Raw genomic sequence first — 15,252 nt, 5'->3', positions numbered from 1 at the left:
TATCAATTTTGCTTTTCTAAATTATAAGAAATCTCTTTTCAAAGTCTTATCTAAACTATCAAGGAAAAAGAAAGCCAAGATGCCATCACCTACAAACAACACGCAGAACCAGGACGCGTGAGGACACGCTTTTTCACCCCCCGGAGGAGTTACGTTGGCACCAATTACCAATGTGCTGACCCAGAACTTAAGCTTGACAACAACCTACACCACGCAACCAGTGGACGGATGTCGCGTCAGCATGTGGATCGAATGACCATCGACCATCGAACTTCGGACCCTTTGGAGTCAGCAGATTTAGAATAGGCTGTGAGGTTTCGAGGTCTATACAATTATTAATCAAGTTCAGTTCAGTTCGTGTACGCGTAGTGTTAAGATGTATAAAAGTGTTTAAATAAATATATTTTTTTGAATTAAATCGAGCCACGACTCGTTAATATATTTCTCAAGTTGAAGAAAACTGACATGGGACGCTTATGCGAATAGGGGCAGTATAAAGCTTTAAGATTTTCTTTACAAAAATTAATGGTTATTGAAAACAACATTTTCAGATGGAATTGAACACTTACCAGAACCAGAAACAAATCAATAAAAGGTTTACAAATTTCATACTTCATAATTCTAAATTCATTATAAAACATTTCATCCTTTTTGTAGAGTATTTGTTCCATTATTGTTAACATACTCATATGTATCAATATCAATAGTTAATTATAATACTAAATATTTGCACAACATACGAATTAATCTGTCTGTATCGTTTATTATTTGCAATTGCGCGTGCTCGCTGCTGAAAAATCATAAAAATAAGATAAAATGCTATTTGCGTGTGCAATGTAGAGTAGACATGACATGGCGATGCGGTAGTTCAACTTGACAATTAGTTGATTATAAGAAGTCGAGTCAAGTACGATACACTGAAGACGACCTTACTGTTGAGCTCGAAATACGCATTTGTCAAATGTACAATCAAGCGTGGTGGAATTAAATTGAATTGTAGAAACTCGTCTTCTTACAGGCACCTTAGGCAATAGAAAAGCCCAACACTCAAAATAATTTTCACTTAGAAGCTACTTGAAAACATATGCAGATATTTTCCATGTAGTTTCGGGAGTAAAAGTTAAATGATTCATTAGTGATGGTACTCATTATTCTTAATTCACTAGAAAATAAAATAAAATTTAAGTGAATTTTCGTTTGGCCATGTACTTAAATTTTAAGTGAAACTTCGATAAATTTTTTTCTATAGTATCCCTGTAGTTGATATCCCGTCCACTAGAAGCGGACGAGCTCAAAAAATGGAGTAGAAAATTAATTCACACTCGAACATATTTTTTGCAAATCGTTCTCATAATGCTTCTGCAAAATGTTTTATTAGCGATTGTTAATAAACATACATTTCGCTCTGAGAACCCCACTCATATATTTTTCATACATTCATTTTGAGTAGAATTCACTAGAAGAGTATATAGATATTATTTTCAATGTTTTCTAATGAATTCCACTACATTTCTTACTAAGATGCAAGATGTGATTTGAGTAAGTTTTATTTGATTCCAGTAAGGCCGATGAAAGTTTCGATTTTTAAAGTCTACATAACTTTTTATAGTGGAATTAAAGCGACAATTATTTTGAGTGAAATATAGGCAATTTTTTTATTGAAATGGCAGCAATGAGGGAGGAAAGTAAAATATAATGTTGATGGTAATGATTTCCATTTTTTTCGAAAATGATTCTGTTTTAGTCATAAGTTTGATAAAACATTTACAGTATTAGCTAACAATATTTCAGTTGATAAATCATTTTAATATTTCGTTCAGCCTTCGACTGCACAGCTGGGAACCAATAGTTTAGTGTCTAAACTTGGAATGAAATTATTTGGTTAGAAGTCCTTTAAGATATGACAAGACGGCAATCTGTGAAGGACGTGGGATGACCACATAACTAAAAACCCCTGTTCAATCTACCTATTCATGGCATACTAATAATTCGATCATTATCGTTTGTTTAGTTAATCATTTGGTTATTATATCTTTTAGCCGAAAATGTAGCTGATTCCAAGGGAATTTCTTTTATTTTCAAAATTAACATGCTTAAGTTGAATTTATTTTTCTTCGATGCCCTGTCTGTTAAAATGTTGGCTTATATCGATGTGCTTACTCCTTGATGAATAATCGTTTTCCCTTTCAGCCAGGCAAATAGCACTCTGAATAGGAGAGCCGACTTCGATTTAGATACAGGTATCATACATGGAATGCTTTAATAAAATTCGTTTCAGCTCTGCATCCAGCTTCATATTCCAGACTTTAGAACCGTACAGAGCCTTTGTCTACTTTAATACCTCTGTCGTTGCCTGGTGGTCCACAAATCCTTCCGGTTGCTTTATACATACAGTAGACTCTCAACATCTCGATGTTCTATATCTCGATATCGATGATTTTGATATTTTAAAAATCTTTTGTTTTGCCAAAAAATCGTTTTGGTATTACCGCAATAATTTGTTTTATTCTATGAACCAATATGGTCAAAACTTAGGTATGATAAAATTCAAGTTACATCTGAGTTCTGATCAAATTTTCAGCAAAATTGGTGTACACGCAACCGAGATCTAGATCACCAAAATTATTATGCATCCCAAGATAAACACTCAGATCGTGATCATCCCAATCAGCCTCCGTTGAATTGCGCTGGAGCGCGCCCATTTACTTTACATACGGCGGCTATTCAACTATGGCAACCCCATTCGGTGGCTTATTAAATTAAACAGCACAGACTCACACCCTGTGTAAAAGCTTATGGGCGCGCTGCTGCGCAATCTTTGCTTGCGCGTTATCACCGCGAAGAGTTGAGCGTTTAAGAAGAGCGTGACAATAACCATTTTTTTTATGAAAAACGGGAAGTGGGCTTTTTATTATGCTGGTCACTGTAGTAACCATTTCAATGCATCTTCCATTCATCGATGGTCCCTTCAATATCGAGATGTGGAGAGGCGATTTTCTCATCGAGATTACCCTTAGTTTTCACTTCGTAGAGCCATTTTATCAGTAAGGCCTTTTGTCGATAGTTTTGTCAACTCCTAAATGCATTGTTTCACAAATTTTCCCACATTGAGTTTGATTCTGAAAACTGCAGAAGATTTTTATCTACGGTACTTAAGTTCAAAATGAAATTACGATACTGTTGTTCTTCCAGAACTTCGGGTTCTGCTCCCACTGGGTATAATATTCATAATCCTTGCTGTCATCGTTTGTTTCCATCTTAAATGTAACCATACTATCTTCAACTAATACTTGGGCTTGCTCAATTGCCCGTACTATCAATTCAACGTGAACACTTTTGGGATTCTGATCTGTATTTGCTGCAACCAACTCAATCTCATTGTGTCGTCCTTCTTGACAGAAAGCTTTCGAGCCTCCTGAAAGGAGGCTTTCGAGCTCATGAAAGGAGGTTTCCAGGCTTCTTGAAAGGAGGCTTCCGATTCTCTTCAAAAGTGGCTTTCAAGTATCTTTGAAGGAGACTTATGAGCTTCTTGATAGCAAGCTTTCTAGCCTCTTAAAAGGAGGCTTCCGAGCCCTCTTGAAAAGAGTCTTTCAAGATCCTTGAAAGAAGCAATCCAAACCTTTTGAAGGGATGCTTCTGACCCTCTTAGGAGGCTTCTGAGCTTCTTGATATGAAGCATTCGAGTCTCTTGAAAGGTTGCTTCCAAGCCTCTTAATAGGAGGCTTCCGAGCCTCTAGACATGAAGCTTTCGAGCCTCATGAAAGGTGGCTTCCAAGCCTCTTGAAACGAGGCTTCCGAGCCTCTTGAAAGGAGGTTTCAGAGTCTTTTGACAGGAGGTTTCCGAGTCTATTGAATGGAGGCTTCTGAGCCTCTTGACAGGAAGCTTTCGAGTCTTATGAAAGGTGGCTTCCAAGCCTCTTGGAAGGAGGCTTTCGAGCCTCTTGAAAGTAGGCTTCCGGGCCTCTGGAAAGGAGGCTTTCGAGCCTCTTCAAAAGCGGATTTCAAGCATCTTCGAAGAAGGCTTCTGAGCTTTTTGATAGCAAGTTTTGCAAACCTCTTAAAAGGAGGCTTCCGAGTCTCTTGAAAGGAGGCTTCTGACCCTCTTGAACGAAGGCTTTTAAACTTCTTGAAAGAATAATTCCAAACCTTTTAAAGTAAGGCTTACGAGCTGCTCAGAAGAAGGGTTTTGAAAGGCTTCAAAGAAGACCACCTCGAAGGTATCCCCGTCTATCGTAACACTGCTTCCCCGGCGAGCTCTGTCGCGCTCGGTTCCGCCCACAAGCATGTACTTTGTCTTTGACGCATTCACCACCAGTCCAACTTTTGTTGCTTCACGTTTCAGGCGGGTGTACAGTTCTGCCACCTTTGCAAATGTTCGGCCGACAATGTCCATGTCATCCGCGAAGCAAATAAATTGACTGGATCTGTTGAAAATCGTACCCTGGCTGTTACACCCGGCTCTCCGCATGACACCTTCTAGCGCAATGTTGAACAACAGGCACGAAAGTCCATCACCTTGTCTTAGTCCCCGGCGCGATTCGAACGAACTGGAGTGTTCGCCCGAAATCTTCACACAGTTTTGCACACCATCCACCGTTGCTTTGATCAGTCTGGTAAGCTTCCCAGGGAAGCTGTTCTCGTCCATAATTTTCCATAGCTCTACGCGGTCTATACTGTCGTATGCCGCCTTGAAATCAACGAACAGATGGTGCGTTGGGACCTGGTATTCACGGCATTTTTGAAGGATTTGCCGTACAGTAAAGATCTGGTCCGTTGTAGAGCGGCCGTCAACGAAGCCGGCTTGATAACTTCCCACGAACTCGTTCACTAATGGTGACAGACGACGGAAGATGATCTGGGATATCACTTCTTTTTAAAACATTTTGCACTTTGTCATTCACTAGAGGATAAATTATTATTTTAATAATTACTTAGGAATGATAGAAGAAATCTGCAGGAAAAATCTATCTCCATGATGGCAGATAGAAGGCAGCAGCTTCACAACTTACTAAATCAAACAATAAAATCAAGACTGATAATTCTCTTTTCGGAATGACATTACAATAACTATAACGTCATTGAACTCCTATTAAGCTTTTGTTCGATTGTTGGCAATTTTGTTGAGTAATGACCAACAACCCCATTACAGCTGTTCAACCAGAATTGTTCAATAACGTATGGTTTATATTTCTAATTCAGCTTGGTACTTTCCAAGGTGACAAATATAGCTGATGGTAAACAAGAGGGCTGGGGATTCAAAGGTCGTTGGATCGATACCGGTATCCTGTTCATAATTTATTTTATTTATTTTATTTTATTTCTTTATTAAACAGGCTTGCAGCCAATTTATTTTTCATCTTATTTCCAGTATGTTGAACAATGCCTTAATAAGTGTAACAATGTAATGAAATAAATGTATTTATAAAAGCATAATTAAAAAAGCCTAATCAGTGAGTTGCTGAATAGTTGAATAAACATTATGTTTGGTTTTTGAACAAAGTTGATGAATAAATATTTTTATCTACTATTCAAGTAAAGTTGAAGAGAGGTTGCTAGTTGTTGTTGAATAAATACTCCATTTTTGGGCGAACAATGCTGGAACAAATGTTGTCATGTATGATAGTATAATTTTTAATCAACGCTGGCTGAATAAATCTGACCATACTGATGTTTATTCAACTGGCAATTGTTACTTGGAAAGTCCGCTAAAAATAAATTTATTTGTGGAGTGGAATAAACGTTCGTACAACGTTTAACTAAAGCCATTGTTGTTATTGCAATAAGCGAATTATCAAACGTTTATTCAACGTTTCAAAATTATATAAATAAACAAAATTGAAATCGGATACAGAAGCAATGATGTTTACTGATAACGTCAATTATTAGACTTCTTAATAAACTCATGCTCGTGCATATATTGTAATAGAGTTTTCAAACGTTTGTTCGATGCTTCAAAAACAAATTATTTAAACATATACATCACGATGAACAGCATAAACTTTGCAAGTTTAAGTTGTTTGTATTTAGCTAGTTGTTCAATATACATTTCGATTTAAAAAGAAATAAGTCGGTAGCGTTTATAAAAGTATTATTCAGATACATAGCTGAAAGCAGAACAGAAGCTGGTTACAAATGTCAACAATGTTTGCCCAATTTGTTATTCCATACTACATATTGTTCAGCTACGAATACTTTAATTAAACGTTAGTTCGACAATGATGTCTATTTGTGGTAACTGATTGTTACTTGGGCCCTTCCTTCCACTCCTTCGGTTGCTGTTCGGTTTCCCAAATTCTGACTATCAGCATCTTGATGAGCTCAGCTCCGATACCATCCTTACCAGCTGCTTTATTGGTCTTTAGCTGTTGAATGGCATCCTTAACTTCCCTCAAGGTGGGGGCTGGTTGGCTTCCATCGTCCGCTGAACTGACGTAGTCATCTCCTCCGCTGCCTTGACTTTTACTGCCTGTACTCTCAGCGCCATTCAGATGTTCCTCGTAGTGCTGCTTCCACCTTTCGATCACCACACTTTCGTCCGTCAAGATGCTCCCATCCTTATCCCGGCACATTTCGGCTCGCGGCACGAAGCCTTTGCGGGATGCGTTGAGCTTCTGATAGAACTTGCGTGCATCTAGAGAACGGCACAACTGTTCCATCTCCTCGCACTCCGCTTCTTCCAGGCGGCGTTTCTTCTCCTGAAAAAGGCGGGTCTGCTGTCTCCGCTTCCGTCTATAACGTTCCACGTTCTGCCGGGTACCTTGCTGCAGCGCGACCGCCCGCGCTGCGTCCTTCTCCTCCAGAATCTGTCAAATGACTATAGATTAGCAAATAATTGGAATAAGCCGCCTGGAGTACTAGGAATCACTATGGAGCAGAACTGGATACAGTAGTAGATCAAAAAGATGAAGAGCCTCTCTACTTATCGTTCAACCGAGGGGACAGATTTGATAATAATAAGCATTATTATGTGTAACAACCAGCATGCTTTAGCTCAGTTTCGGCGTTCCCAGATGCGAATTTCAATGCATTTGATCCGGACAATAACACCCTTGGAGAGCAAAATAGACAAAGTGTCGTTTCCCAAATTGTAATAATAATCCGCGATTTTCACAACAACATTCATGTCAGCAATATTTAAAACAAAAAGTAACTTCTAAACACAACTCTGCGTCCCAGAAATCCAGAATTACCATATGATCATATTCTGAGGTCAACAGATGGTCTATCAAATATCGTTTAAATATTAACCAACAAATATACGATAACTAAAATATTATTAGGGTATAATGTGTTTGGATCCCAAAGTATTGCTTACCCGATCAAAGCGTGAGAGTAAATCGATAACTTGTTTTGATGTTATGAAATCGCCGATTATGATTACACAATTTGATATCTTTTGGGTCGTCAAGGTTAAAATAACAAAACGTATGGCAGAAAAATCTGACTGTGACATCAGATCGAAAACTATTTCTGCTGTCGATGAGAGCAAATCGAAAACTAATTTTTATATTGGTTGATGCCATATAATACAATTTAGAAATCTACAGCAAAATGAGATCAAAATATGTAATCAATCAGAAGGCCACTGAAATTCGATTTAAAAATTCCCGTTTTTCCGCTTTTCCCGATGATTTTTGGCAAATTTTCCCGATTTTTAATTGTGTAACTTGAAAAGGGTAGAAGTTTTTGAATTTAAAGCTGATGATAAAACAAAGCCACAAATTTGTCATCTTGGAAACAACGTGCTTTTTTCCAGAAATGTTTCAAGAGCACGAGTTGAGAGAACCAAAACGCGCTTATGGGACGAAACAATGACGAATTATTTGTTTACTTATGCTGAACAATCGACTTAAACTACATCACTGTACAAAAACTATTGCGCCAAATTTGGGATTTTGGAAATGGGAGTAGAAAAGTATGTGTTAAATTTGAAATGCACCACGGCCGATGGTATAATTACCTTGCTTTGAGAATAGGTCAACTATGTGTTTTATTTTCTGGCTATGTCTAATACCTTGTCTTGTCTTGGCTTGTCTTAGCACATGCACAGCCAGTATTGAAAAGCATCCTAGAAATGTCGTTGTATTTCCGAGCATTTACTTGTCTGTATTAATATTTGCAGCATATCATAAATATGACACAAGTATTAAAATGGCCAGGCCCACCGTGTAGGCTTGAATTTGGGAGACAATCTATAACTCCCTGGCAAATAGTAATAAACAACATGACCAACGAGGAGTTTTGAATCTACGAAAAAAAGAAACGGGGACAGCCATAGCAACCGTTTCATATTCAGGGGGAACGATGATTAACGAATCGTTGGGAGTGACTTTGCTAAGAAGATTAATGTACACTCCTTGGGTCCTCGACGTCTTGGGATGGGACATAGTTTTATTTTCTGGCTATGTCTAATATATACAGAAATAACACTTATTATCATTCAGTATCCAAAGTGGCATTATCGTTTCACGCTGAATGGACATATAGCGCAATGTATCGTAAGACAAAGCTGTAGAGGAAACATAGTGCTAGATGTCCACAATACAACAATTTTCGAAATTCTGCCTGTGGAATACAGTAATATCCCCTGGTGAATTTTGGGGTGATAAAACATCGGGTCGAAAACGTGATAAAAACGGGGGTGTTCTGGCCTGGAGTCATAATCCAATCTTCTTCTGCTACTGCTTTTTAGACGTCTGACTTGCATTAAATGCCGCAAAGCACGTTGCATGACCACTGGTTTTGTGATACTTATCTTTCTTCTTTTAAACAGTTTGACCTGAATACTGGGACGCATAGTGACTTATTTTCTTGTATCGAAAACACTTGATAGATGGTTTCTCGCTATTGACTTTTATCAGTGCTGGTTTAATTTCATTGTGGAACACTTCATCGCCTGGCTTCGTCTCACTTGATATTTTCACATGTTGCAATATTTGTTTGCCAGTGGTCAGCTTGATTCCGGGGATGGCTCTAAGCCGAGGATCATCGGATCATATTGTTGTAAACAGCTCGTTCACATACTGCAGTCGTCTGGCAGATAATGTCCTCATCACGTTCAGCTCAAATTCATAAATTACGGAATTTTTTGAACACCCGGGATAAATTATCTGAAAAGGATTGGAACGGTAAGTGATGTTAGCCTAGGATGTAACGTTGGTTCATCACGCAAATTTATCAATAATTCAACAATAATACATCCGTTTTTTTAAATTTCAGTTATATTATGCTAGATTCATACACTTCTTAAACTAGGTTCATACACTAATAAACGCAATGAACTAACGTGAAATATCACTTTAACTCGGTTTTGAATAGCCAGGCAGGTTGTTAACAGGCAGACAGGTTGTGCAAAAGTTTTTTTGCCCAGTAAAGTACCTAGTTTTCAGAATGGACTCACCTATTTTCGCACAACAGATGAACGGATAACAATCACAATAATTTAGCATACATTTTTAAATCATAATTTTCATTAGTATAGCGACACGTTTAACCAATAAAATAATTTTGGAGCACTAGTTGCCAATTTATGGCATACGATTTTCATTTGAAGCAGCACATTATAATTGCCTACTTTACGGCTTTTACAAACGATTTATAGTGAATAATTTGAATAATTTATTTATTTATTTATTTATTTCAATCTTCAACGTAAAGTTGTACAGATGTTTCTTAGCTATACTAGGTTTTGTATTCTTGACTTATAGGCCTCTTTACTAATATTAAAATCAAACACGTGACTTAGTTCATTAAACGTGCGGCAGCACATGCTCCATGGCTCATTGTATCCATAGTTTGTACGGTGAGTAGACTCAGCAAGAAGTATGTAATGCCGTAGTTGTCTTCGAGGCACGTTGATGTGTACTTTAGCTAGGAGAAAGCCACAGTCTACATCTCCAGCGAGAATTCCGAACACGAAGAGTCTTTGAAGGAGTTTTCTTCTGGCAGCTAGCGATTGCAGATTTATTAGCATACACCGTTCTTCGTAGGGGGCAAGCTAGCCGTATTGTTCCAAGGTAGTACCCGGAGGGCGTATCTGATGAAGTTTCGTTGAATCGCTTCCATTCTGTTAATCAATGTTGCATGAAAGGGTGCCCATACAACAACTGCATATTCTAGCAGACTGCGGACGAGAGCACAATACAACGCTTTTAGCGCATATATGTCCTGGAATGCATTCGTGTTTCTTTTCAAAAATCCCAGCATGGCAAACGATTTGGCTGTGATCATGTTGATGTGGTCGTTAAATCTGACTTTAGAGTCAATAATGACTCCCAAGTCTTTAATGGATGAAACTCGTAGTAAACGGCTGTTTCCAATAAAGTAATCAGTCAGCAATGGCTCTCGCAAACGGCTGAATGTTATGGAACTGCATTTAGCAACATTGACTTCCATACCATTTAAAGAGGACCATCGTAGGATTGAAACATGTTTCAAGGCTCAGCATAGAACAATAAAATAGATCATTGTGTACTATTCATCACTAGTCTACTTACAGGATCTAATCATCACTATCGGAATTCGTACCACCCAAGACATCACACCACCCACGTGAATCGCGTTTTCCATGTGTTGGTGTTAAAGCCCAAATTGATAACACGCTTCGCCCATCTGCATCACGAAAACGGCAATGAGCCGATATCAAACAAAAAATCATCCGATACCGACACTCTCCGTCATTTCTCACTTTCTCAGCCTAAGCATGTCGGTTTTTTGTAGGGCATCTTCTTCCCGATGGCTATCAGTTCCGCCTTTTGGCGGACGACTACCACCACAGTTCGCCGAAAGGTTCACCCGCATACTGCTGTCGGACCGTGCGCCGTTCCGTCGTCGAATGCTCCGTTGGTGGTGGGTTGTTTTGGTTTTCCTTCAGACATACGGATACGGCACCGGGCAAGGTGTGTTCGTTTATCCATCACTTGCAGCAGCGCCTACATCAGAAGCCACTGACTGCTGGCAGCAAGCAGCGTGCGCGATACAGATCTGACGTTGGTTGCCATGGTTCTCGGTGTGCGAGCAAGCAGCGGATAGGATAGTCGCCTGCCAAACTGCGCTGCACACGGGAGAGCACGCGAGTATCGTGAGTGAGTTTTGGTTTGAGGCTATCAAACGCATGAACCTCCAAATTCAATATCAGTATGTCACTTGAATTGCGTCGACTCGGTTCGGTGGTGTTTCGTCGTACGGAAATTTCTTCCGCCTAGAGTTTTGTTACATCCCAGATCTACAGAGTGCATAGCTAGGGCAGAGAAGTTGAAGGTGGTCCAAATTTCAATGTCGATTGGATGTTATTGGATGCATAATCGGGACAGAAGGGCGCTAAAAGTAGGCACTTAGCCTCAAGGGAACGGAACTCGTACGTTCTCCTCCCGAGCAGGCCTTGAGGTGGACCTAATTCGTGTTGAAGAAGCAGTATTTCACTGTCATTCTCCGGGGTGGTCTATTTGCCTGCTGTGGTAGCCCCTTTGAGAGTCTTGTGCTGTTCGTTCTGGAGATATTGCGAATTCGGGTAGAATCTCGCTATCAAAAAACGCATTTGCAGAAATTAAAAAAAATGTTGTTTTGCTTTGCTGATACTTGGTTTTGAGTGCCAAAGTGTGACATTCGGAGGTGTGTGCGGGAAGAAATTTATCGAAAATATTGGCAGTCGCCGCTGTCATCGCAAGAGTTCGATTTGTGGCTGCGTTGGTGTGTGTTCGATTTCGTGAAGAGAAGTGGTTTTGTGGCTGAAAGTGGTGTTGCGTTGTGTTGTTGTTGCTGCGTTTGGAGCATTGTTTCTCTCCACCTTTCTGGCTACCCCGGACGGAGTGTGTTCATTCCGCTGCCAGTATTTTTTCGCTCTGTGCCGTGCCAAAAGAACCACTTGACGTAACCATCTGACGATATAGCTCTGTTCGTGTAGGTGCTAAATCCACCACTGATATTGGTTGCTCAGGCTGATTCTAACCTCCAACTGTGTGCGGTTTTGTTTTTATTCTCAGTTCCATCGGCGAATGCATTATCTCCAATTAAAAAAGCAATAACAAATTTGTGGTTTTTTATAGTGCCAAGTGTTTTGTGTGTGGGTCAAGTGATCGAACGTGTATTCATCTCTAGAATAAATCCCATGAAGATCAGTGTCAAGGTGTATTAGAAGTTTGTGTAAAAAAAAAGAAAAAAAAGGGGATCAATTTTGTTTGAAACCATGACCCGGTCACTACGATTGGTAGTGCTCGGGGTGCTTTGCCTAGTAGCCTACTACTGTTGTGATGCAAGCAAATTGGGTACAATTGCCGGTCTCGATGATGCGGCTGCCCTGAAGGAAGATACTCTTCAAAGCAACATGCTGCCCGAGGAAGAACCGGTGCATGTCACCAAAGGACCAAAGCTGGTGACGAAGCCCGTTAAAGTGACCCCGGCGATCGCGAAAGGACCCTCTAATGAATGTAAGTCCTAGATCCCCGCATACATTTAAGCTTATCAAACACTTTGACTTAGCCGAGTGCAATAGACTGCAAACACGTGACGGGGATCTTCAAAAAATGGAGGGTGGGAATGGTTAGTCGGCTTCGTCGTCAGTGACGGTGATTGCTGCCGTCGCGATCAATTGACTTTTGACACCGGCGGTGCTGACGAGTTGAAAATGGAAATCGTGAGATACGGCTACGACGAGTACGGTAGCTGCTTTGTTTGCCTCGGCGCAATGACCATCACTTTAGGTAGAAGGCTGAGGCAGACTTATTTTTGGCGATTCGACGGAGCAGATTTGATTCGCCACCATGAAGCAGCGGTGTTGATTGTTGCCTTTGATTCGAGCGGAGGAATAATGGCAAAATAATTCAATCAATTTCGTTCAGGATTGTTGCACTTAATTGATTTAGGCAGGAGCATAACTGTCTTTTCGTGGAAGAGGGGGATGAAATGGTAACAATACGTTTTTCGCAATTCATATCTAAATAAAAAATAATTCCCGCTTGGTTTTTGAAAACGTCGAATGTCGAAAAGAGAGGCTCTCTCTGTTGTCTTTCTCATTCGATTATTACAAGCACTAGCATTTGCATCCGATTTTTTAAAAGAGATTTGAAGAAAATAGCTTTGTTTTGTGCTTAAGTGAATATATTTCAGCAAATGCAAAACTTTATATTAGCGAAAAATAGCGTCATCAAAGAGAATCTTTTTGAACATACAATGTTTTATAAATCATGCTAGAATTGAAGTCTCGTTTGTCACAATTTAATTCGACAGTGCGTTAACCAATTTAAAAGATGTTTGATCAAATTTCTATTGCTCCCCGGTGAGCTTATTTATGAGTCTACTAGCAGACCCGACGAACTTCGTTTCGCTTAAAATTGATTTATTCTCTGCTTATTTTTTAGTTATGCAGAAATTTCTGTTTCATTTGTATGGGAGCCCCCCTTTCCAAAGGAGGGAGGGGTCTTGTACCATCTTAAGAACCTTCCCCGGCCCCAAAAAGCTCTGCATACAAATTTTCACGCCAATCGGTTCAATAGTTTCCGAGTCTATAAGGTTCAGACAGACAGAAATTCATTTTTATGTGAGAGGGCAGCGCTGAAATTAGTATTTGATATTTTAAAGATTCCGAGAATTCAAAGCAACGATTACTTGCAATAAATTTATGCTATGCTATTACTTTATTTCTCTCATTTTTGTTTTTCTTGTAAACATGCCTATTCAATATAAAACAATGCCTGAAACCTCAGAATTAAAAACAAAGATGTTGCATGCTGCATTTGCTAAACGTTTTGAAGTTTAGGTCATAAGGCCTACGCAGTAACAATTCCCAAAATGGTTTCGGCATTTATAAAAAAAATCCCCATCAGATCCTTAAATATCTGTCAAGACATTTGATACCAATCTTGCTTGAACGAGGTGACTGTTACGCCGGCCGTTTAAGGTACCCGTAATTACCATATTTATGTGCTTACTTAAGATCTCGGGATTTTTTTCAAAGGGAATTAGTAGAGCTCCCTTTCACCGCCCCGCTAGACTCCTTATCGGGTTTATTAGATACGGATATGGTCATTTTTTCGGAAGTATTTTGCAATGGTTTCCTAACAACACGTATGTCAAAGAAGATAATAGAGATATAGTGATAAGAAGTGAACTTGGTTTATGATTTTTATTATCGCTCAGCTTGATTTAAAACCTGCAGGTTTTACATTACGCATGCATTACGCTTTTCAGGCCTTGGTCACTTTTTTCGGGCTAGTCACTAAAAAGTCTCTTTTTTCGACCTCAAGTCACTAAAGTCACTTTTTCTCGCAAAAAGTCACTATTTTCAACTATTTTGAAACTATTGAACAAGATTTTTTTTGATAAAGCTCTATGTATCCAACGGATGATGATTTCAAGACAAAATTTTCAAAACGACTTATCTGCTTTTGTAAACAAAAGTTCAAACGTCGATTAGACGAATCTGATAGCACTCCCACGCAAACCAACACCATCAATAGGTAACTGAAGGTTCCTGGTACCTGTTGGTGGTGTTAGTTTGCGTGGGGGTGCTATCATATTCGTCAAATCGACGTATGAATCTTTGTTTACAAATGCAGATAAGTCGTTTAGAAAATTTTGTCTTGATTTGTTCATGGCGGAAATGAAATTACGGATCTTGGAAAAATGATCGCTCTGAATCTTCGCGAGCTTTTTAGATCGCTGCTCATTGGCATTTCACCAGTAACTAATTGAAGGTGTTTTTCGTCACAATTTATAAATTGGTATACAGTCATGCAAGCAGGAGACCTGTCGATTTAGAGTTTTTTTTTTACTCAAACTTTATAGGGAAAGGTGAGAAGACTTGATTCCTTGGGAGACTTGATTCTCCCCTGTTTTATCAAGAACTAAACTGCCCATTGTAACACTCGCATTGTTCTCAAGCGGCTATTTTTCTGTAGATTTTGACAAATGTAATGAAGGGTTTGCTCTATAAACAAATATTTATTGAGTAGATATCATAGAAAGGTGTTCAAGTCGCCCCAATTTTGAAAATTGCATGCGCTGTCGAATTCTCTAGCAAAAATCGTTCATGAATACGCACAGCAAGTCGGAAAATCTGCGTATTTTGTTTAAAAATATTTAACAAATCAGCGAGCATGGTCTTCATTAAAGGTCGAGCGTTCAATCCCAGGCTCGTTGTACATGAATCTTCATAATTTTTGTATCGTTTTCTACCAAAACGATCCTACTGTTGTTCCTGTCGCACTAAAAATTCCAAAACATCCGTGGCATTTATGACAAATCGAAGAGTTCTCT

The 15,252-nt window shown here is 39.2% G+C and overlaps 1 protein-coding gene across 6 annotated transcripts in view; it reads left to right on the top strand.

Annotated features, from left to right (window-relative positions):
* The first annotated feature begins 11,119 nt into the window (after positions 1-11,119).
* The window catches only part of LOC134227195 (low-density lipoprotein receptor-like), a 1,220,229-nt gene continuing 1,216,096 nt past the window's right edge, over positions 11,120-15,252 (top strand). For 2 of the 6 annotated variants that reach the window (XM_062708530.1, XM_062708529.1), the window contains exon 1: positions 11,167-12,425. In XM_062708530.1, the coding sequence (XP_062564514.1) occupies positions 12,185-12,425 (241 nt within the window). In that variant the 5' untranslated portion in view covers positions 11,167-12,184. Of the gene's footprint in view, positions 12,426-15,252 lie in introns of all 6 variants that reach the window. The other 4 variants (XM_062708524.1, XM_062708522.1, XM_062708523.1 and 1 more) reach the window with 4 other exon arrangements.

This window comes from Armigeres subalbatus, chromosome 3, assembly GCF_024139115.2.
Source record: "Armigeres subalbatus isolate Guangzhou_Male chromosome 3, GZ_Asu_2, whole genome shotgun sequence".
Classification (NCBI taxonomy): domain Eukaryota; kingdom Metazoa; phylum Arthropoda; class Insecta; order Diptera; family Culicidae; genus Armigeres; species Armigeres subalbatus.
This window is presented reverse-complemented; position numbering and strand designations above follow the sequence as displayed.